Source organism: Rhinopithecus roxellana, chromosome 21 (assembly GCF_007565055.1).
Source record: "Rhinopithecus roxellana isolate Shanxi Qingling chromosome 21, ASM756505v1, whole genome shotgun sequence".
In the NCBI taxonomy this organism is placed as follows: domain Eukaryota; kingdom Metazoa; phylum Chordata; class Mammalia; order Primates; family Cercopithecidae; genus Rhinopithecus; species Rhinopithecus roxellana.
Window position 1 is genome coordinate 74,531,281 of NC_044569.1, and position 24,821 is coordinate 74,556,101.

The 24,821-nt window shown below is 40.0% G+C and overlaps 1 protein-coding gene across 1 annotated transcript in view; it reads right to left on the minus strand.

Moving 5' to 3' along the window:
* CDH2 (cadherin 2) overlaps positions 1 to 24,821 on the minus strand; it is a 222,683-nt gene that overhangs the window by 5,342 nt on the left and 192,520 nt on the right. The window contains exon 15 of the mRNA XM_030926084.1: positions 7,343 to 7,507. Within this exon, the coding sequence (XP_030781944.1) occupies positions 7,343 to 7,507 (165 nt within the window). The remainder of the gene's footprint in view (positions 1 to 7,342; positions 7,508 to 24,821) is intronic.

A 24,821-nucleotide genomic window follows, 5' to 3' on the forward strand; every position in this document is an offset into this window, starting at 1 on the left:
TAAAGACGAGGCTTCTTCTCTGCAGAGAGAGCTTGGCTCTGGCTGAATTCTTACTGAGCTTGTATTTATAGACTTCTGATCCCAGGCTTTATGGGCGGAGACACGCTTTTATGAGGATAAAACCCCACATTATGCAGTGAGGAACACATGGGGGATGTAAAAGAAAAGAGGTCTTACTGTTTCCTTTACATTCTTTCTTCTACAGTCCTAGTGCCACTGCTTTAGTGCAGGTCATCACTACATCCTGCCTGGACCAGAGAAAAAGCCTGCCTAACTGGTCTTCCTGTCTACAGCACTATTCCAGTTTCTTTCCTACAAACTACTGGTTTCTCTCTCAAACGTTATTTGATATCACTCCCGCAAGTTAAGACCTCTGACTGCTCTCTCTGACTCCTTCCAAATGAAAGAGTTCCCCCAGCAGTGGGCAAAATGATTTTTAATTGGTGCATGAACACTTTAAAACAATTATTTAAAACTCTTTAGAAAGCATTCAGTGAACCAAGACTGTTTACGTAAACCTTTTCTGTTTCAGCTATTCTCAGCTCCAGCAACCACAACTGAATTACGCACCCCCAAAGGTAATCCCCCCAAACCCCAAAGCATCATGTTCTTGTGCACTTCTATGTTGTTTATTCATTTTTTTGGAATTATACTTCTTGTATTTTTTATTTGATTAATATCCATCCATCCATCCAAAAGTTCATTAAAAATATCACTTCTACTGCACAGATCTTTTTTCCCCAGCCATGACTAGGAGTCATTCCTGTGGTCTCTTTGGTCCCTTCTAATTTTTTATTTTTTATTTTTAGAGACAGGGTCTCACTCTGTACTCCAGACTGTAGTGCAGTGGTACAATCATGGCTCACTTCAGCCTTGACCCTCCTGGGCTCAGGTGATCCTCCCACCTCAGCCTCCTGAGTAGCTAGGACTACAGACACATGCCAACATGCTCAGCTAATTTTTGCATTTTTTGTAGAGAGGGTTTTTTGTCTTGTTGCTCAAGTGGGTCTCAAACTCCTGGGCTCAAGCGATCTGCCTGCCTCAGCCTCCCAAAGTGCTGGGATTACAGGTGTGAGCTACTGTGCCCAGCCTCATCTACTTTTATCATCTTGTTTGGAAAACACTAGATTGTGACATCCCTTTCTACAGAGGCTGTTTTATATTCACATCTCGCTGTCCAACACATTGCCTGACATTCAACAGGTATTCTATAAGGTAACTATTCGTTGTTGTCCTGGGCATAGTTTTTCCTGCTCAGCATCCTCTTCATATTTATATCCACTCCTTTCAGAAAAAGCTAGAATCTAGATTTAAGACATATGTGGATATAAAAGTACACCATGTTTACATTACAGTAGAACTGAATATATCAAGGCCAACATTACTACCCCTCTTTCTGGGAATTTCATTTTACTTAAAGTAATTTTTGATGCAGAAGAAGTGGATTGTAATTGTTTTCTTACAATTAGAGAACAGTAGAAAGTCTTTTACTCCTAAAAGGTAATTTACCTGTAATAGTTACTAATATGACATCAATAATAAAGATATTTTTACTATGTGGCAAGCAGTATACCAAGCCCATTACAAAGATAATCTCATTTACTTCTCACTGCAGTCTTTTTTTTTTTTTTTTTTTTTTTGAGACGGAGTCTCGCTCTGTCGCCCGGGCTGGAGTGCAGTGGCCGGATCTCAGCTCACTACAAGCTCCGCCTCCCGGGTTTATGCCATTCTCCTGCCTCAGCCTCCCGAGTAGCTGGGACCACAGGCACCGCCACCTCGCCCGGCTAGATTTTTTTGTATTTTTTTAGTAGAGACGGGGTTTCACCGTGTTAGCCAGGATGGTCTTGATCTCCTGACCTCGTGATCCGCCCGTCTCAGCCTCCCAAAGTGCTGGGATTACAGGCTTGAGCCACCGCGCCCGGACTCACTGCAGTCTTAAAAGGAGGTTCTATTACTATTCCCATTTTACAAATAAGAAAACTGAAAAGGTTAAAGAAAAGGATCTTGACCTTGTACAAGGTAACAGAGCTGTTAGGTGAGATGGCTAGATTTGAACTTACACAGATGTCCAACTTCTGTAAGACCAGAATGAGATATTTTAAAAAAGAGAAATTAAATTAATAGAAAAAGACAAGCTTTTTTTTTTTTTCGAGTTGGAGTCTCGCTCTGTCACCCAGGCTGGAGCGCAGTGGCACGATTTCGGCTCACTGCATGCTCCGCCTCCCAGGTTCACGCCATTCTCCTACCTCAGCCTCCCTATAGCTGGGACTACAGGCACCCGCCACCATGCCGGCTAATTTTTTTTTTAGTACAGACGGGGTTTCACCGTGTTAGCCAGGATGGTCTCAATCTCCTGACCTTGTGATCTGCCTGCCTCAGCCTCCCAGAGTGCTGGGATTACAGGCGTGAGTCACCGCATTTCAAGTAAGTTGTAAGAAGCTTCCAAAAGTTTTAAACAATATTAACAAAAAGGTGGTCTTGTAACAGAATTCTTCACTTGATTTTTATACTTTTGAGTAGAGAAATATACTTCATATACTATTGAATACATATATACACACATAATAAACATTTTTATATGTATATATGTGTATTTGTGCATGTGTGCACACACAATGATAGTGTTTGACTTTATCCCCACCCAAATCTTATCTTCCCTAGTTCCCATAATCCCTACATGTTATGAGAGTTCCCTAGTTCCCATAATCCCCATATGTTTTGAGAGGGACCCAGTGGGAGGTAACTGAATCACGGGGGCGGTTACCCCCATGCTGCCGCTCTCACGATAGTACGTTCTCATGAGATCTGATGGTTTTATAAGGGGCTTTTCTCCCTTTGCTGGGCACTTCTCTATCCTGCCGCCATGTATGTGTTTGCTTTCCCTTCTGGCAAGATTGTTAAGTTTCCTGAGGCTTTCCCAGCCCTGTGGAAATGTGAGTTGATTAAACCTCTTTCCTTTGTAAATTACCCAGGCTTGGCAGTTTTTCATAGCAGCGTGAGAACAGAAAGAATACACATATATATATAAAGAAGTGTATTTCTTTTTACAAAGACATATACAGGATTGGTATTAGTAAAATTATTGGAGGTATGTTAATATCTAACTGTTGGGCTGAGATTAAATGAATCTGTTTGAACTTTTCACTCTCTGAAGGTCATGTTTAAAAACTCAAAACAGAATTAAATTCTGCAGTGGAAATTCAAAAACATGTGACTTATTTTACTCTGCCTACCACACTGGAAATAAGTTATCATTTTTGAGATTCAAGGCAACATTCATTCCTTATTTAAATAAACTAGAAAATGTTCTCATGAGCTTTCTTATTCCTTACATCTATAAAAGCACTCCAATTATAATCATCACTATATTATTCTTCCTTTGGAACATTTGGTGCTCTGCTAAATCAAATAAGACCTGCAGATAAATAAATTTGTGTGCCTTTTAAATATTTTTATAAAATGTGCTTGAGTTCTTTCTAGGTGCTTTCAACTGTTTTAAAACTCTACAAGTATTCATTTTTGTCTGTACAGTAAATGAAGACACTGAACAAGTCTTAACATGTATTTTGGATGAAAGAGTCTAGATGGTATTTTGGAGAGTCATCACTGGCTTAGGCCTTCTGACTTACATTAGACTTTCATCTCCCTTAAAAGTCCCACAGAACTGACCATCATCTCCTTAAAACTATCATTTTGTTTTCTGTTATACCTTACCTCCTTAGATTTTCTGTCTCCAACTCTAGGGGCATTTCTAGGTGAATATATTTGGTTCCTCCTCTCCTCCACATTTCTCTATCTTGTAATCACATTCAAATTCATGGATTTGGGCCAGGTGTGGTGGCTCATACCTGTAATCACAGCGCTTTGGGAGGTTGAGGATGGAGGATGGCTTGAGCCCAGGAGGTTAAGGGCTGCAGTTTGTTATGACTGTGCCACTGCACTCCAGCCTGGGCAACAGAGAGAGCCCCTGTCTCTTAAAACACACACACACACACACACACACTCTCTCTCTCTCTCTCACGGATTTAGTTGCCATTTTCGGAATGATTTCCAAATTGGATCCTTTCATCCATTCACTTGTTCACCAAATCATTGTGCCCCATACTGCCCCTCCAGGGAGAAGCCCGTCTCCCCTCCCCTGGAACACAGAAGGGCTCGGCGGGAGGCAGGATGGAACCATGGGATCCGTGATCTGAGGGAGGTGAGTTCTGGATACCATGGGATGCCAGTGGATGGTGCCTAACCCATACTCTGTATGCCTGACCTTTCCTGGGTTGGTAAACACTTAATGAAGTTCCCCCAACGCTAGAAAAATGGGGAAGGGAATTCTAGACAGGAAGAACATCAGATGGGCACCAGCATGAAACTGTAAGCTGAGATTGTGAATGACAAGTAAAGTTCTCTGTAGACAGCCTGCAAGATGCTGGGTGGTGAGGGCCTTGAGATGAAGTTGGAAAGCCAGTAAGAACCAGACAGAATTGGCCTCCTAAGCCTGGAAAATAAGGCTTCGGATGCTGGCACGTTTGCACTGCACAAATATTGTGCTAGCAACAAAGCAGGGTATACACACAAGGAGAATTGATGTCTAATTTATGCTTTTATCTATATATTACTTGCACAGTTATGTTACACACATAGACATTTGATAGTGATTTGCTGAATGGATGATCTTACACTGAGCTCAAGATGCTTTCACAATGAGCCATTTTTCACATATGCAGACAATCTTCAAATTATGAAGAGATTGTATTCTGGATGTCAATTTGCAGTCAGTTGCTTGGAACAACGTTTTTCATATAAGTAATCACACCTGTTCGTTAATGGTCTCCAGCCATAACAAACTGTGTACCTGAGCACTGTTCAGGAGAAAGAAAATTCCAAATGGAAATTCCCATTATAACTCCTTCTACTGTGGCTGAGAAGGGTTGGGTAAGTGAAACTTATTGACTAGATGCTCTTTTCTATCTATTGAAGAAGTCAATAGATAGAAATAGATAGTCACTATTAAAACAAAGAACAACAAAAAAATCAATGACCACAGACATAGACAAACACACACACACACAGAAAGTACACACTTAAACTCAGAATTTGAATGTAATCTGACAAGTAGGACGAAAGGCTCCAGACTCAGTATCTGTTGAATCTCAATCAGATGAACAGTGGGTGGCGCCTATAGCATCATGCCCTACACATTAGCCAGAGTGCATACTCAAATGCCTGAAAATGACAATAATCTAAGAGGTAGGTAACATACTAGATGTTTAAGTTACGAAAACATGAACAAGAACAGTGCTTGTCCTGGAGAGAACTCACATGCTGAGTGGGAGAAAGAAATACTGACAGTTACACCCCAGCTGGTGAGGGCTATGACCCGAGGGGCAGCTTGTTATCCCTTCCCAGAGGCATCAAGGAAGGCCTCACAGAGACATGTTTCAAGCTGAATCCTGAAGGCGAAGTGGGAGTCCTGCAGATGGCCAAGCAGGTAAGGGCTTTGCCGAAGTTACAGTATATTCCAAAGTGTGATGCTTTTGAGGAACTGCAAATAGTTCAGTGGGGCTGCAGCACAGAAGGGGAAAGTGGGGAAGTGAGGGGTAGAAGAAGGCAGGAATCAGATGAGGAACAGCCTTATAAATAAACCTTACTGTTTGATCTTTAGCACTGAGAAAAGAAGAGCATCAGGGATGGAAAGAAATCATACAGAATACTGATACTTCAGGGACAGGCAGAAATATTTAGTAAGGACTTGTTAAATTATACTTAAGGCAGAATTCTGGCTTCAAAAAAGTATGGTTCCAGCTGGGCACAGTGGCTTATGCCTGTCATCCCAGCACATTGGAAGTCTGAGGCAGGGGGATCATTTGAGCCCAGGAGTTCAAGACCAGCCTGGGAAACAGGCTGGTGAGACCCTGTCTTTACAAAAATAAAAATTAAAAAAAAAATTTTTAAGTCCAGTTCCTAAACCTACAGTCAAAAGATTCACTATATCTCGAATTGACAACAATCAGAGTTAACTCAACAATTTCTTATGATGACAAACATGAAATGAGAAATAAAATCATTAGGCACTCTTACATTTTTCTAAAAGATCTAGGCATATATGTATACATTTCTGCAAATTCTCCTAACTGGATCTATATATAACTAAGAGCTGGCAAAGTCAGGACATATTTCTGTGGATAGGGGGAGTTACTGGCATTCTGTTGTTTTTGCTTTCTATGTGTTTTTAAATCATGTCAACTACAAATTAACCTTATTACCTATCTAGCAGAAATGAATATGTATGTTCATAAGGCAGCATATATCTTCGGAATAGAAAGTAATGGATAGTTATAGAGACAGGCAACTATTCCAATTTTGTTTTAAAACTTTTCTACAAGCAATAAGTATATCTAAAAATCGAATGTAGATTATGTTTAATATTATATGAATTTTGAGGAAGCCCAGGATACAAGAGTCTTATCAGCCTATGACTGAAGGCCGTATACAACAGATGCGTTCCACGTTGTAACGCACTGAGACCTATTCTGATCTTGGAGACCCCAATGATACGACCAGAAAACAGGAGTTCTGCCACATATTCACAATCAACATCGATATGTATCGTTCTCTTATATTCACAATAAAAATTCAAAAGAATTATAGTAAGACTACAGACATGATCAGAAGACGCAGCATAAATCATTGAACTTCAAAACTTAAATATTAAATGTAACAGAACTCTTGGTCAGTAATAAAAGAATGTCACAATAATTTTGACAGTGAAAATCATATCTGTTATATGCAACAGAGAAGCAGCTTTCTTTTACAGAAGCTCTTAAAACTCCTCGACTAGACAAGTATTTAAATCACTTACATAATATTTAATTTAGCTCTTCCAACTAATCTCTTTTGATGGAGTCATTGGGCAGGCACTGAATTCTCATGATTTGTAGGATTCAAAGGTTACAGTGTGAGGAAAATTAAAGTGAACTACTGTTATATTTATTAATGCTAATAAATGAAATTAGAATGCACTATAATATTAGTCTATTTATTACTTGTAATCAAGGGAAAAAAATCCTTCTTGGAGACAGTGTGACTAATTCTGATAATATATGATGTATGTCATTTTACAAATGCAGCATCTTAATTGATAGATCTCTTTGTGATTGATCAAAGCAATTACATTTGTTATTTGTCAACGAAGTCACATTTGCTTTTACACGAAGATAAACTTCAGAAACAAAAGTATGTTTTAGTGAACTATATAGCTGTATTCCAAGCAATTTGTGGCCTACAGAGATCTAACTATTAGCATGAAATGAAAACTCTTATAGAGAAAACGAGTCTCTCTCTGTACCTCATTAATGAAGTCCCCAATGTCTCCAGGGTGTGGGGCTGCCGATCGGACTGGATACTGGGGCTCGGCATGGATGGGTCTTTCATCCATTCGTCGGATTCCCACAGGCTTGATGGCATCAGGCTCCACAGTGTCAGGCTGCTGCAGCTGGCTCAAGTCGTAGTCCTGCAAAAAGACAAAATCAAAAACCGATGGGAGATGGGCACAGAGATAGAAAATTACAACCTCGCTTTTTAAACACATACTCAGAACACAGAGAAATGAGGAAAATTTAACATAATGGAAAAGTTGCCACTGTGAGTTTTTCATGTTATGATTAAATATTTCTTTCACACAGCTCTTTCTTCTGTGCTTTTCATTTCTACAGTCTGTGCTCCATCTGCTTTACAGTGTTCCTCATCAGTTTCCAATGAAAAACAGCAGTGTGATAAGGTCTCACTATAAAACAACTAAGAAACCGACTAGACAATATAGTTGTACCATAGAAGTAAAGGGGCTAACTTACTGTCTTTAATATTTTTTTAAAATGAGGGTGGTTATTTTTCCTTTTCCCTAAAGGAAGGCATTAGTTCATTAAGGTTTCAAGCCACCCTCTTTCCCTCCCTCTCTCCCTTCTGAAGTCTAGAGCAGATGTCAGAAAACTATGATCTCCGGGCCCAATGTGACCTATGGCCTATTTTTCTCTAAGACTAGCTTTTACATTTTTAAAAAGTTACTTAAAATAAAAATGACAAAAATGTGCTACAAGGAATATATGTGGCCCACAAAACCTAAATTATTTACTATCTGGCCCCACTGAGGAAAAGTTTGCTGACCTCTGGTTTAGAGGTGTTAGGCCAGAGAGAGGGTGGATTTTCTTCCAATGTTGCCTTATGGGAATGTCCTGGAAAAACAGTCTGTCCACTTTCAGAGAGGCAAAGTACAAACTTGTAAAGAAGGATGCTCTGGCCATAGGTTGGGCCCTCAGAACTATTTTTAGTTCAGGCATCAGACAGTTGGACAGGAATGTATAAAGAAACAGACTACAATGTAGAAATACATCCACATTTTAGGTTTGGGTAAATACTTGGTAGTTTTCAAACCTCTGAATTCTGGTGATATAAAATGTCATATCCTCAGCTTACCCAACATTCTCCCATTTCAAAACTGACATTTGCAGAAAGCATAGATTTACTTATACTTTATTCTTAGTTTAGGCTTCATCTCTCTGTCTGAAACTAGCTTTTAAAACCTTTTGCAGTTATCTCTATGGAGACTTTGATTTATTCGACAGTTGAACATTTAACATGTTTTGGCAATGGTCTAGGTGTCTTATGTATGTTCACTCATTTCATCCTTAGTACATGTGATATTAAGTTTTATTATCTCCACTTAAGAGACGAGAAAACTAAGTTTCAAATACCCCAAGTCAGTCACCTATGATCCCAGATCTATTAAGAAATAGATTCTGACTCCAAGCGTATTAGATTCCAAAGCCTGGCACTCTTCACAATCATCTATGAGTAAATCAAGACTGAGTTACAAGGTTGGACTTAAAGGTAAGGAACTAGATAAATGAGTTTGGAGGGACAGGAATGTGAAGAATGCTTAAAATAACAAGGAGACAAAAGGAAGGAAAAGGTCAGTAACCTTCATACTCACTGTGGGCCAGGCACTAAACCAGGCTCTTGATAAGTGTTTTCTCACTATCAATGCTGTTTAACAAACCCATGAAGAATGTTTTATTATCATCTTTTTAGATGAAGAAATAGGTTGAGTAACTTGCTCAAGGTCACACAGCTAGTATAAGACTAAAATGAGAATCAAAACCATGAGTGTCTGACTTCATAGCACCTGACTTGAACTTTATCTCTATGCTAATTGGGACACTGATCCTGGCAACACTCTCCCTGAATGTTTCCTTATCAAGAACTTCAGCTGGCAGGTGACTGCACTCACATACCCTGATGGAAAAACTCCTCCTCTTAGGTGTGTGCAATGTGATGTGGAAAGCGAGGTAAGTACAGAGACTCTGAACCCACCAGAGTGGGATGTATATTTGGTGTATTACAAACTATAAAATGTTCAGGGGGAAACTGGCTTTGGCTCCGAACCATCTATGGGCTGGCGACAAAGCACCACTTTGGGAGAGTCCATAGCAGGAGCAAAGGCATCAGAATGCTGCTTTCTCTTGTCAGTATGGAGTATTTCAAATCATCCATACAAAACTTGAGAAAAAAACACCTTGATCTTGCATAAATGTGCTCCATTTTCGATTTTATAGAATTTGAGTTATTTACAGAATATCTCAGAAAAGTCCCTCGATGTAACAGATGTGAAAGCCCTTGAAATGTTAAAATGTTATACATGATAGAGGGATTTATTCCGCAGCACTTTGGGAGGCCAAGGCAGGAGGATCATAAGGTCAGGAGTTCGAGACCAGCCTGGCCAACGTGGTGAAACCCCATCTCTACTAAAAAATACAAAAATCAGCCGGACGTGGTGGTGGGTGCCTGTAGTCCCAGCTACTTGGGAGGCTGAGGCAGGAGAAACGCTTGAACCCGGGGGGAGGCAGAAGTTGCAGTGAGTCAAGATTGCACCACTGAACTCCAGCCCAGGTGACAGATAGAGACTGTCTAAAAGGAGAAAAAAAAAAAAAGAAAAAAAAAAAAAGGGATTTATTCAGAGAAATTTGAATGTTTTCACACTAAAAAGCATGTTTTTTCCAGGCTATGTTTAATTGTGTAACTACCAAGCACAATAGAGTGGGGTGAACTGTAAGTATGTGCTCTTATTCAATTACCAAAGCTGTCCCTAAAACGGGGGAAAATAGATGGCAAGTATATTGATGACAGTTAATAAATGTTTTTACCCTAAGGGCGAAAAATGTTTTATTGGAAGTCTAAGTTACACAAAAATAGGTAATTGACTCTTACATTTAAGCACTGTCTTTTACCTGGCAACATATTCTTTGATGGTCCTGGATATATTACATAATAGCTTCAGGGTGACAAATATAAGAATATAGTGGAATTTCTTTCATATAACTGGAGATAAAAGAGGCATGTGGGCTTTACTCATGCTACTCCCTATCTGGGAAGAGCCACTCTACTCTGACTTCTTCTATAACTCCCAGTGTATCCAGAGGTTGCAAATAAAATTGCATTTTGATTAGCTAGTAGAATTTTAAACATATTCAAATAGGTCACCAACATTTAGACATAGGGGTATCTCACCTGAGAATAACAAGATCTGGCAAAAGAGATCTTACATTCTGACAACAATTTGCTACCACTGAGAGCAGCTGTCCCCTCTGGACAAGGAACGGATATCCTCCTAACCTGCTTCATTCATGAATGCGTATATAACATACAAAATAGCAAATAATTTACAGTTCTTTATCTTTCTTTTGATAGCTTTTTCCTAGTGTCTTAAGAACCAGAGAGCAGGAAGAGTCTTAAAACTTCTGTGGTCTTGCTCAGACCTTTGGACTATCAATGTGTCAGGCTCACAGAAAATGCTCACTAAAAAAAAAGTGTTGAATATAATCTTAGTGATGATATTTATGCCAGATATCAAAGGAGCAGCTAATTCAAGAAATGTGGCTTGAATCACATTACACACTATAGTAATAATTTATGATGAGAAGGGAGAGAAAGACCCCACGGTCCCACTGCTGAGAATCACTGCCATGGTGAATCTACCCCATAATGACGGAAACCCGTTAAATTCCTCCACGGTGATGGTGTCCAAAAAGAGGCAGAAAATCACTGGTTTAGAGGAAGTTAGACACTAGGTTAAAATATACGGCTTAGAGTATCTCTGTGATGGCTTCTCCTTATCTACGCAAATATGGGATATAAAAATCTGATGATGGCAGGCAGCATGTGGAAGTGTCCTCCGGTCACAGGGATGGGCTCTTCTGTTGACGTCTATCTGTGTTGTATGGCAAAAGTCCTGACCTGAGAGTCTAATTTTAGACCTTTTGATAAAAAACCTCCCTAATTATACATCTTTACAATCCCGTAACGATATACATAAACACACAAATGACAACATGTAGGATGAGAATTATAAAGAGACTTACAAAGACCAAAAATCTTCTCAATGTCATTGGGTTCATGGCCTTACTCCTGAAGATTATAAACAATCCAAAAAGACATCTTTATTTGGTTCCTAAAACTCTAGACAAAGAGTGGGTCTGAAAATTCTCTTATGATTGCCAACCTTTACAATGTTAACTTCCCAAAGAAATTTAATTTTCAAACGAAGGCCAAGAAAAATCTCTTTTTAAATTCATTTTAATGTTTGGAATGTGTGTTAATTGGCAATCATAATTAAAAGTAGGCATAGAATTTGGGTTTTGATAATAACACTGCAAGTAACTTAAAATTTTTTTGGTCTATGATTTAAAATGTCTTAAAGGTGACACAGTTCTGAGGGAGTTAGTAAGAAGTTAGCATGACTCGCAATGATTTATAATTAGTTTGGAAAATGATACAACACGTTTAACTCAGAGCATTTGGTTATGCTACAATAAAATAAAACGCTGCATCAGTATCAACTGAAGTTCTGGAATCCCAGGCAAATATTTCCAAAAACTACATTGCATGTAGAATCTATAGAATTATACAGTTAGCCCATTTCAGGGAGTAATGCAAACACTCACTCATTTACCATCCCACCAGGATATATGGAATGCCTACTGGGTGCCAGATGTCATTTTCAGGTAGGTCTGAGAGCAAGCAAGCAAGCAAGCAACCTTTATGTGGTGCTCATCATCTGTCAGGAATTCCGTTAGGTGCCTTCTCATGTGGTATTGCACATAATACAAACAAAAACCCTTCTAAGTGGGTGTTATTGTTCCCACTCTATTGATTACTGTAGCTCAGGAGGTTAATAATTTGACCAAGGGTCACAGACTCACTTAAGCATGTCAAAGGATAACACAGAGCCCACCAGGGCAAGCAAAATAAATAATCAAAAAGCTGCATCTTTTTGTCACTTGCCAGTGAAGAAATGCACCAAAGAGTTTACTGACGAGGAAAACATCTGGGGTGTGAAGTGCTGGGAGGGGGAGTTCAAGATGGTTCTGCTCATCAGGCACTGGGCGCCAGCACTCTGCATAGAACAGAATGAGTTCTTCTGTCTGTGCACAGTTGGTTAAAATACGACTAACTGTTGTTTAGGCAGGAAGGAGTCCTCACTTAGGTCAAGTAAGAGTCTGATACATGGAGGAGAGGGGTGGACACTCAAAGTTCACGGGCCTTTATCACCCTCCGCTGGTTAGAACCAGTGATGAAACATAACAGTTTTGCTATCTCTTAGGCATGGGCTGGTACAAGTGGAACATTTTCCTTTTATAGTTGCAAAGGCAAATGACTTTAAAATCCCCATATAGATAAGGTAAACATTAAACATGTTTCAAGACTGAGTGACTGAGAGAAATTAAAATACTCACATGGAAGTAAATGGACAAAATCCTGAAGGAAAAAAAAAAGTATCCAGAAAAAAGCTGACTGTGGCACAGGCAAGAAACTTCGGACACAATCAGAAATGGAAGGTGGGAGAGAAAAACATCATTATCTCACCCTCTACAGCTCCTGGCATTAAAATAATTGAATAAAATAGTGATAAGGTGTCAACATATTACCATACAACTGCTGACAAGTAAGTCAAATGTACCTGTGCAAGCTTTATGTAAATTACATTACACCTGATTTTCTTCCCCAGTGACATATCGTTATGACAGTAACTATCTTCACAGGTCCAATGATGTGGAAAACTCAGTAGATTCTATAGATTATTAAAGCCCCTCCCCCTCACCCCCGCAATAAAAGATTTGCTAAAAGCTTTTTCTGGATTGAACCATAAACCTAATAGAAATAAAATAACTTGGGAACTTTCAGTGTACAGATGAAGGATCTCTGTTCTCTCTCTTCACATACATTTTAATCTTACTGGTAGCCAGTTTTCTACTTCCCACAAGGGAGAGGACTGAGTCCCCACTAAAAGGGAACAGTCATTGTTTCTGCCCCTGTGGCTTACTGTTAATGCTGACATGTCACAGTTTCCTTTAAAATGCTACCTGTTTTCAGAATTATGAATGAGCTATAGGTTCACTCTTTGATATAAAATTACACTTCTATTTTAGAAACTGCGACTGTTGAAATCCTATCACAACTTATTTCCTGTTGTAAAATTATGGCTTATTCTTTTAGGAACATGTGGCATATACACACTTCAATTAGATTTGATTCCGCAAATTCTTTCATAAGAGGAGTCTCTCTTGGGAAACAGACTCAGTTACTAACATCATAGAGCCTTTAGTCTAATGTCTTTTAACAGGACACATTTAAAAACAATGAAAGCTTGGCCAAGCGTGGCAGCTCACGCCTGTAATCCCAGCTCTTTGGGAGGCTGAGGCGGGTGGATCACTTGAGGTCAGGAGTTGGAGACCAGCCTGGCCAACATGGTGAAACCCTGTCTCTACTAAAAATACAAAAATTAGGTGCCTGTAGTCCCAGCTACTCAGGAGGCTGAGGCAGCAGACTCGCTAGAAGCTGGGAGGCAGAGGTTGCAGTGAGTGAAGATCGTGCCATTGCACTCCGGCCTGGGCGACAACAGTGAAACTCTATCTCAACAAAATAATAATAAAAAAATTACAATGAAAGCTGAATATAATATCTAAACTGTTACAAAAAATATGGAAAGTGAAGGTGTAAGAAGCTATGAAGGAAGTACTGCTGGAAGAAGGGAGGATGCAGATATGCGGAGGAACAGGGCTTCAGAAAGATGGAGCACTTGAAATATGAAATAATTTCCCATTGTTTTGATGCAATCCAGTTACATTCCTATAAGGAGAAACACATTTCTTAACCTTTCCAAGCCACTGTCTGTCTTGGGAGACAAAAGTACAGCCATCTAAATGCATGTTGGGTTCCATGTTTTCACCTCGAGCTCCAATTTCTTCTTGCAAAAAACAAAAAAAGCGACCACTTGGATAGAGATCAAAGCCACTCTATCTCAGCATGACCTATTAATTCATCTCAGAGAAAACATAAAAATAGGTAATAAAGAGATGACAACATTTGGTTGAGAATATGGTGGCAGAGCATGAATCCGTCCCTAGTTTATGACACATCATTTTGAAATGTCCTCAAGAATATTCTTTGTTTTAGGATAAATGTACACATAAAGTAAATACTGCAAAGGGAGTCAAGTATTTGATTTTTTAAAATCCTTGATTCAAATCCTGGCTCCATCATATTTTGACTGTGTGACCTTGAGCAGATTACATAAACTTCCCATGCTAACCTTAATAGTATTCAACTTTTAGACAAAAAAGCCAATGAGAATTCCATTGATTAAATACGTCTATAACAAGGTTCAACAATCTTTTCCTGTAGGGTCTAGATAGTAAATATTAATGTATTAGGCTTTTGGGGCCAGATAGTCCATGTCACAATGTTTCAACTCTGCTGTTGCTGCAGCATAAAAGTAGTCATAGATAATACACAAAAAATGGGCATCAATGGGTATGGTGCATGGCCATGCTCCAGTAAAACTTTATTTATAAAAACAGGTGGGAGGCTGAGGCAGAAGTCTATGTGTAGGCTGGGCGTGGTGGCTCACGCCTGTAATCCCAGCCACTTTGGGAGGCCGAGGAGGGTGGATCACGAGGTCAGGAGTTCGAGACCAGCCTGATCAACAGGGTGAAACCCCATCTCTACTAAAAATACAAAAATTAGCCACGCGTGGTGGTGCACACCTGTAATCCCAGCTACTCAAGAGGCTGAGGCAGGAGAATTGCTTGAACCTGGTAGGCAGAGATTGCAGTGAGCCAAGATTACACCATTGCACTCCAGCCTGGGTGACAGAGTGAGACTCAGTCTCAAAAAGAAGAAGAAGAAAAAAAAAATAGCTGGTGGATTTGGTAGCTGCTAGAACACTGGCCTATAGCATTTTTGTATGTTAGTTTTTTTTTTTTTTTTTTTTTGCATAGTACTAATACATGCTTGTTCAAATCTTTATCACTGTTATTACCAGAATATCAATAACTTTCCATTTCCCTAAAACTAAATACAGAAAATTTGTAATTAGCCAGGATGATTAAATATTAAAATGATTTATATAAAATACTGTGTCATTTGCATGAAGTGACAGGAATGACAAAGGAAAAGTCATATGCAAATCATGTGCACAGTGAAAGTATTTAATAAGTGGGAGGGAATGGGCACTGACCAGTTCAGAACACATGCTTTTACAGCCTACTAATGTGCACCCTGGCCACAAGTGTTTGGAGAATAGCATGCAAAAAGGGAGTGACAATGTGCTAACCCAATCCCTAGTGAAACTCCTTTTCTGCAATCAGAATTCTCTCAATAACTAATATATAATAGTGTTTGCAGGTCAGTAAAAATGTATGAATAACTTGGGAACATCATTAACAGAGCATGCTTTAGCCAACAATAGAAGTGTTGAAAGTGGTCTCCACAGTTATGTCCAGATTCAGCCATCTGTTAAGTTTGCTTATAAGGCAGAATAAATTTATAAAGCAATTATTTCAAGCAATCAAATATACCATGGTTAGATTATACAGCTTCATTCTCAACTTCAAGTCAGATAGTTGGGCTTGATTGCCCACATTAGGTCTGGTTCCTGAGACTGGCAGAAGTCCGCAGAGATTCCCTGGCTCAAGAAGAGATTTCTTGACTCAGAAAAGTAGCTGGTTTGTTCTCAAGTGGCTTTCCTGTACCTGTGCCCCATCCTTCTGTCTAGGCATCCTGCCTGGACTTTAGATTTAGCTCCAGACTGTATACTCAGAATTTTTTAAATAACTTGGCTGCTTAGAATGCTTCTTCAGATTTTAACTTTGTTAATGTCAAAATGTGCCCAATTCTGCAAGCTTAATCAATTGGTTACCCTTACGTCTTCTAAAGTCATATTACCAGTGGTCATCTAATAAGCCTAGTTGTACTGGTCCAAGCCAGTAACACCTCCTGCCTGCTACAGACTAGTGAGACTAAATAAAATATCTATCATACGACCTCTATCACAGTGCATGAGAGCTTGAACTCTCGAGTCACCAGACCTAGGTTTGAAAACCGGACTAATAGCAGTGTCTGCTTCATGGAGTCATCAGGAACATTATAAAGGACATACAAACTAAGAGAGTAGCACAGTGCCTGACACAGAACAAGTATGCAACAATGCTAGCATTTATGAATGCTATCATCATTTCCTGAAGACATCAGAGATCTCTAAGGATGACAGTGAAGTTATCGGGAGTGTACTGGTTCAATTAAGCCACAGATAGAGTTGCAAACTAAGTTAGAAATTCAGGAAGAGGGACCAGAGCAGTTCAACTAACATTCTATGAGTGTTGCCAGGTGCCAACTGTCCTAGAAATAAAAAATAAGTATGACAAATCCGTGCCTTACAGAGCTTAAGGTCAGGACAAGCAGTGGACATAAAAGCTCAAAATAGAGGTAGACAGGGAATGCTGTGGGGGCACAGAGCGGAGACACTCGATTCAGCCTGGTACTCCAAGACAAGATGTCTTGCGATGAATCTTGATGGCTAAACAGAATTAGGTGAAGAAATGGACTACGTTAAAAAAGTGTGAAAGAGTGTGGTATATGTGTGCAAGTACAGGCAGTTCAAAATGCAAAGTGGAGGGGTAATGACAGAAGAAACTAAATCGTCAACCCTTGAAGTTCCCAATCCTAAAAGCCAAACCCCAGGTCATAGGAACTGTGGGTTCTTACCCCATCTCAGGCACTTTTGGACTTAGCGGAATGTGTTTTCTGTGTCACCAAGACTCTAGGGATCTCATCTACATCAATACTGAAGCTAATTTCCACAAATCACATAAAAAAAATCAACTTCACTGAAAAAAAGTCAATGGACACTCATATGGCAATTACATCTAGATCTTCTAGGTTCTAAAAACCTAGGCCACTAAGAGGCACTCCTATTATAATTCCCTTTATTCTGAAATTGTATGTGATTCCTTATATGTGCCAATGCTGGATCCTGATCAAGAAGACTTTAGTATCACAGAAAGTACTAGAAGCTTTCTTCAGATAAAGGAAAGCTTCCTTCCCTTGTTTTTAGTGAACCTTACATTCCGTTTCTCATGTCTATACAGTATTGTGTTTCATGAGCTGTGCCTACTGTATCTCCTTTGTGCCAAGGGACCTACTTCCCTGTAACATACCTGGATTGGTCAGAACAATGCAACCCATTGTGGGTGGGGTAAAAAGGGTTCTCAGAGAATCTCCAAAAAGATTCTCTAAATTCAAGTACCTAACCTGGGTATGTTAAGACTTCCAGCTTATCACTGAAACCATTTATTCTTCTTGCTAGGCACACTGCTAAAGGTTATTTCCCAGGTAATTAGCAGTGGAAGGGACATGTGCCACTTCTAGGCCTGGCCCATAAAAATCTCCCAAAAATCATCCTCTGTGCCCTGTTGTCATATAGTGATTGCATGGATTTAAGGCTAGGGTGATCCTGGAAGTCACATGTGAAAGATGGGAGAGCCTCTGGCACTCAGGTCCCTGAATGACTGTGTGGAGAGGAGCAGACCTCCTTTCTCCATCCCAAATGCCCACGACCTGAAACCCAGTTACTGTTAAGAAAGCAATAAATACATTTTCAACTAGACTTAGGTCACTGAAATTTTACAGTCTGTTACAGCAGCCAGCCTATTTTAACTAATACCTTTGGCTAAATGTATTTGTGTGGCTACTTCTCTCTTTCTCTTTCTGTCTCTCTTCTTTAAGCAATATAAAACTATCTTAGAAAATTACCTTCTTTTTGTATAAATCTGTTTTTGTTAATCCAAGACTTATTTATTATTGTATAATTCAATCAGAGTCTCCAAAATAAGAATCTATGAAGAATGGGCTGATAACATGCATCAGTAAAGCTGGTCTGGTACAAAGAAAAAAATACTGGAACATGACTGTCTTGCTTAAAGAGGGAAAATCTCTATTTAGTAACCAACAATTGTCATGTCAAAATGCAGGCCATGTTTCCAGATCTTTCTGCGTTTTTGAAAGGATTAGGAAACAAGAATTTTACGTGAATATTTTCCATTTTTAATTCTGCAAGCTAAAGAAAACATAGTCATGGACTATGTGTGAACAGATTCTCAGTTTATAAAATGCTACTTTAAAGTGATACAGAATCCATCTTCCAGACATGTCCCCCAAAACATAGGGGTTGGTATGAGGTATTGCTATGGTCTGAATGTGTGTCACCCACTAAATTCACATACTGAACCTGAATTCCCAATACAATAGTATTAAGAGGTGGGGCCTTTACAAAGTGATTAGGTCATGAGGGTGGAGACTTCATGAGTGGGACTAGTGCCATTATAAAGAATACCAAGGAAGGTTTGCTCCTTTCATTGTACGAGGACACAGCAAGAAAGGTGCCTTACATGAAGCATAGTTACAGTAAGCTCTCACCAGACATTGAATCTACTGGTGCCTTGATCTTGGACTTCCCAGCATCTAGAACTGTAAGAAATAAATTTCTCATTTATAAGCTACACAGTTTATGGAATTTTGTTATAGCAGCCTGAACTACTTTCTTTGAGAGTTCAGTACCATCTCAGATTAAAACAAAACAAAACAAAACAAAACAAAAAAAACCACCAATGAACCAGGCCTGGTCAGTCTCTAAAACTTACAAAAACACATTTTGGAATTCAGGCAGAGTCCTCTCAGTCCTGGCATGTGAAACCTATACAGTGTTCTCTGAGCCTAAGAGGTGCTGGGCCTTGTCTGGAGAGACTGAGAAGAAAATGGAGCCAGTTGTCATGCTCCAGTCAGCAACAGACTTGAGTATGAGAAGCTGAGACATGGTGGATCACAAGGGCCAAGAACCCAAGAGTGATCAAGAGAAAACTGATGTGGAATCTTTAAACAGCCACCCAGCCTTACTGTCACAACCTCCTTTGCCCAGCATCAGCTTCAGTCTCTCATGAGTTAACTCTGCCTGAGAGAAAAGTCCTCATCCCTTTGATGCAGCATATTTTCTTTTTTATTTTTGAGATGGAGTCTCGCTCTATCACCCAGGCTGGAGTGCAGTGGTGCGATTTCGGCTCACTGCAAGCTCCGTTTCCCAGGTTCAAGCCATTCTCCTGCCTCAGCCTCCTGAGTAGCTGGAACCACAGGTGCCCGCTCCCACTCTCAGCTAATTTTTTGTATGTTTTAGTAGAGACGGGGTTACACTGTGTTAGCCAGGATGGTCTCGATCTCCTGAGCTCGTGATCCACCTGCGTCGGTCTCCCAGAGTGCTGGGATTACAGGCGTGAGCCACCGTACCCGGCTGCAGGATATTTTCTTGACCCCTTTGTGGGACTCATGACAGGGGTGCCCCATTTACTCAGCATGCTGTGTTCACTCCCTTGTAGGAGGGAGTGCACAGGCCAGGGAGTGCGGGAACCAGCCGGCCACCTTGGCACTGGCAGAAGCCAACTCCGTGCAGGCCGTGGTGGCGTCTAGGTGGGGGTGCCTGCCACCCCAAGGCCCCAGAGGGCGTGTTACAGTGTTCTCTTAGCTCTGCCATCTGAAAACAGCAGTGTGTCATCAGCTTAGTCGGCCATTTGCCTCATTGCATGAGGTGGCTGCCCTCTGCCAGTGTGGGCAAAGGGCCCGTGTGACAGCCTTTTGGGTACCCACACTTGGTGGGTCTCGAATTCTTGTCTGGTACCCAAGAAGAATGAGGTCATGCGACAAACTGAAGGATGGTGATTGTGGAGAATTTTATTGAGTGATGAAAGCAGCTCTCAGCGGAGAGGGGAGCTGGAAAGGGGATGGGAAGGGTGGGTTGCTCTTCCCTGAAGTCAAGTCACCTCTCTGCCCCTCTCCTCTGCAGTCAGATGCCTCTCTCTGACATCCAGCTGCTTCTCTCTTCTACCAGCTGAGTCTGGGGTCTTTATAGGTACAGGATGGGGGGCAGGGCAGCCCATAGGTAGTTTTGGAAAAGGTAACATTTGATTGGTAAAAAGGCATTATTTAGAAGAAACCAATCGTGAGAGAGCAGGCAAACAGGGACTGAAGTTCTCACTTTGGGCTACAGGTTCCAGGCTTTTCAGCTTTAAGGTGGGGCTTTGCCAAGGACCATCCCTGTCTGCCTAGAATTTCTCTGCCTCCTGCCTCTATCTGAGGCTGGCATTGCTCCCTGAGTCAGAACTCATGGTCTGAAGGGTTCCAGTTTCTATCAATTATCATTTGTGACCCCAGCCAAGATGAATAGCAGCACCTCTTTTCATAGATTATGAGTTCCCACATCAGCCCAAGGCCTTGGGAATGGTTAATGTTTCAAATCAAATTCTGAAAGCACAGGAAGTTGCTGGATGTTCCAGTTCTGTTTCAAGGACAGGAGAGCCTTCTGACAAATTTGCACGGCATTCCAAAAGGCAGTATTTTAGTTGCCTGGTTGAACATGAGCTTTGCCAAGGATGGTGTAAGATATGGTAGCCACCATTTTCTTTGCACTGAGGCAGACAAAGATTTAATCCTCACTTTGCTACTTTCTAACAATATACATCTATTTTACTGGACTACTGTGAAGGACAAATGAACTAAAGTATATTTCAATAACAAAATAACGTACTTAGTACAGTGCCTAACACATGGGGTACACCAAATAACAGCTTTTGCTATTAGTATAGAGAATGAAACTGCATTGTGTCAGGTGATGTAGGTAGAGGTTTCAAGTGAGTACCAGTTACTGAGCACCATTTATACACACTCGATAAATGTTTGTAATTAAGTCTAAGCCTTAAAAAGCAGAAGGCTAACGGTTTCTGTTTCTTATTCTGGAGCTGAAAGGGGATGGCCCTAGGGAAAGTGAGATATCGGCTATATTGTACATTCACCGTGATTTTATAAGTGATGCTGATATGGAAGGAACTTGATACAAAGATCATGGAAAGCGATACAGCATCTGCAACCAACCCCATTGGCCAAAAGGGCACTGAAGGACATTTACTAATGCGGGTAATTAAACATGCCTTACTAACCAGCAAAAAAGCCCTGCTGACTATAGCAGTGAGGCAGATAAAGAAAGAACTTCACCCTCTGAAGAGAGATTAGATATGATACTAAAAGTGTCTGTTCAACCGCTAACAGCCCTGTGTGGAGATAACACTCATCAGAACTCATCTAATGCTAGTTTCAAATATGGGCCCAACCTAGCCTCCTGACAATCTAAGCCACACCAGAAGTTCCACAAACTCTAATAAATCTCTGTTATACACAAGGTAGGAAAAACAGGTACTGCGGTAGTTTTTTTTTTTTTTCTCCTATTAGGCCCCTCTTAGTTATTTTGTTAAAGAAATTAGCAAACTGTACCTTGACATAGAACTTATACAGATAGAGACTCTAATCAAAGGGAAGATAAGAACTACCCTTGTAAAAGACTATTTTGCTTTGTTTTCTTTGTAATCAGCTGCTGGTATGGATACTCTGTCTTGGCAGGAAGAAGAGGAATCTTAGCTGAGCCAGTTTCAGGCTAATTTTCTGGAGACTGCTGTACAGACCTGCCTTGCTGTAAACACAGTCATTACCTGGCATCCAGCAAATACTTAAACTGATCTCGGAGATCTACACAACTTTTAAAGCTCGATAAACAACATGTGGTTCAGTTTACAATGGAATACTATTCAGAAACAGCAAAAATGATTCTTTAAAGACTGTCCAGCTAAGACATGAAGCAGACCAGACCAGCACTGGTCATCACCAGCCATTCACACCTGAAGGTAACACACAGGCTCCATAAAAAAACAGCTATGGATAATAAAGATTGATGAAAACTTGTCCAGAACGCAGCATGGCACCAGTCCCATTTCCAAGGCCTATTACTGTAGAAAGATAATATCTTCAAAAAAATAAAAATTATGAATTAGATTCAATTGCCAAAATTCTTACTTCACACTACAAAGAAACAGAATTTCTAACAGGAAGCCACATGTAAATTATGGAAAATAGAACACAGTATATTTCATACTGCTGAACTTCTCAGGAACTGACCATGATTTTAAGATTTAGAGTAATAACATCTATTTAGAAAGTGGAGTACTTGCAGTAAATACACTTAAGAAATAAGTTAAATAAATGGTTTATTTTTCTTAAGGAAAAAGTAAAACAGAATCCACCAAAAATCTAAAAACAAACAAACAAACCTTGCAGAATATAGTCAGAAAACTTACCCTATTGGTTTCAAGACCCTAGAAAGCTACAGTAATTAAAACAACATGGGATTGACTCAAGAATAGACAGAACAGGTAGTATCGCAGAGAACAGCAGGAAGCTAACCCACAAAGCTGCACACACACAGCACCTGCTTTATGGCAATGTGGCACTGCAGTGCATCTTTTTACCGAAGGGTGCTGGATATTCATAAAGAAAATGAAGAAGTCCTGACCCATGTCTTAACCAAATGAAAAATCAATTACAGATAAATTATGGACTTAATATGATAGGTAAAACAATGTAGCTTCAAGAAAATAATATATATAGTTGGGGAGGATTCATTACCTTGGGGTAGAAGTTTTATTTTCTCATTATTATTTTTCTGAGTCAGGGTCTCTCTCTGTGGCCCAGGCTCTGGAGTTCAATGGCATAATCACAGCTCACTGCAGCCTCGACCTCCCAGGTTCAGGCAGTCCTCCTACCTCAGTCGCCCAAGTAGCTGGGCCTACAGGTATGAGCTACCATGCCTGGTTAATTAACAATTTTTTTTTTTTTTTTTTTTAAAGAGATGTGGTCTTACTATGTTGCCCAGGCTGGTCTTGAATTTGTAGGCTTAAGTGATCCTCCTGCGTCAGCCTCCCAAAGTCCTGAGATTATAGGTATGAACCACTGTGCCCTACTCAAAGTTTTTAAATAGAAACATGAGCACTAACCATAATGGAAAAAAAAATTATTAACTGGACAACATAAAAAATAATAAAAAAAACTTCTGTTCACCTAAAGACCCATTAAGAGAATTAAAAAGCTACAGAACGAGAGATATTTACAATATATTTATCTGACAAGGAACACATATCTATAATCTGTAAGAACCTCCTACAAGTCAGTAAGAAAAAGACAGACGACCCAACAGAAAAGTAGACAAACAGGCTGAACAAACTTCATGAAATAAAATGTCAAAAGGGTAAAACCATAGGTAGGAATAGCCCAATTAAATGAAGAGACATACATCATCAATGTGGCCTAAATTTTAAAAGACTGAAAAAATTCCAAGGGCTAAGTGAGAAAGAGGATGTGGAGCAATTGGAACTTTCATGTACCACAGTGGGGAAGGGAGGTGTCAACTGTACGATCACTTTGGAAAACGTACAGGACTGTAGTCGAGCTGCACATATGCACACTCCGTGGCCCAGACGTTCAACTCCTGTGCACACACCAGAAAATGCACCAGAACATATGCACGCAAATGTTCATAACAGTTTTATTCATAATAACCCAATTGGAAAACCTCAAGTGCCTAAGTGAAGTAGGATGGATACATAAAATGTAGTTAATTCTTACAACAGAATACTATTCAGCAGTGACAAAAATGAACTACTTCTACACACAAATCTCACAGGTATAATGTTGAGTAATAGAAGCCAGATGCACAGAGTGCCCACTGTTTGATATCTATTTACATAAAAGTCAAAACCAGGGAATGCTAATCTATGGTGACAGAAATAAAAAAGAGTGGTTACTTTGGACAGAGGGCAAACCACCTGTCTGTGGGTCCAAGGGGAGCTTCTAGGGTGCTGGAAATGTTCTTTGTTGGTGTGAGTCATAGTTACACTCTTAACCCTATAGAAAGCATCTGCTTCTGGTTGGGATAAAGTCATGAGACCATTATTCAAACTCTAATGCCAAGAACAAATCAGCTAACTTCCCAACCAAAGCTTTTTGAAACCATAAGACAGCAGAGAACAAAATAAAGCCTAACTGAATGAAAATATAGAATCAGACAAGCCCTTTCTAGGAGAAGACTCACAGCTGCCTTTATCCCTGAAGGAGGAGTGAGAGGAAGAAGACAGAACTCTGCCTTTAAAAAACATACGGATTTGTCAAAGCTGGAGGCGTCACGCTACCTGACTTCAAACTATACTACAAGGCTACAGTAACCAAAACAGCATGGTACTGGTACCAAAACAGAGATATAGACCAATGGAACAGAACAGAGTCCTCAGAAATAATACCGCACATCTACAGCCATCTGATCTTTGACAAACCTGAGAGAAACAAGAAATGGGGAAAGGATTCCCTATTTAATAAATGGTGCTGGGAAAATTGGCTAGCCATAAGTAGAAAGCTGAAACTGGATCCTTTCCTTACCCCTTATACGAAGATTAATTCAAGATGGATTAGAGACTTAAATGTTAGACCTAATACCATAAAAACCCTAAAAGAAAATCTAGGTAGTACCATTCAGGACATAGGCATGGGCAAGGACTTCATGTCTAAAACACCAA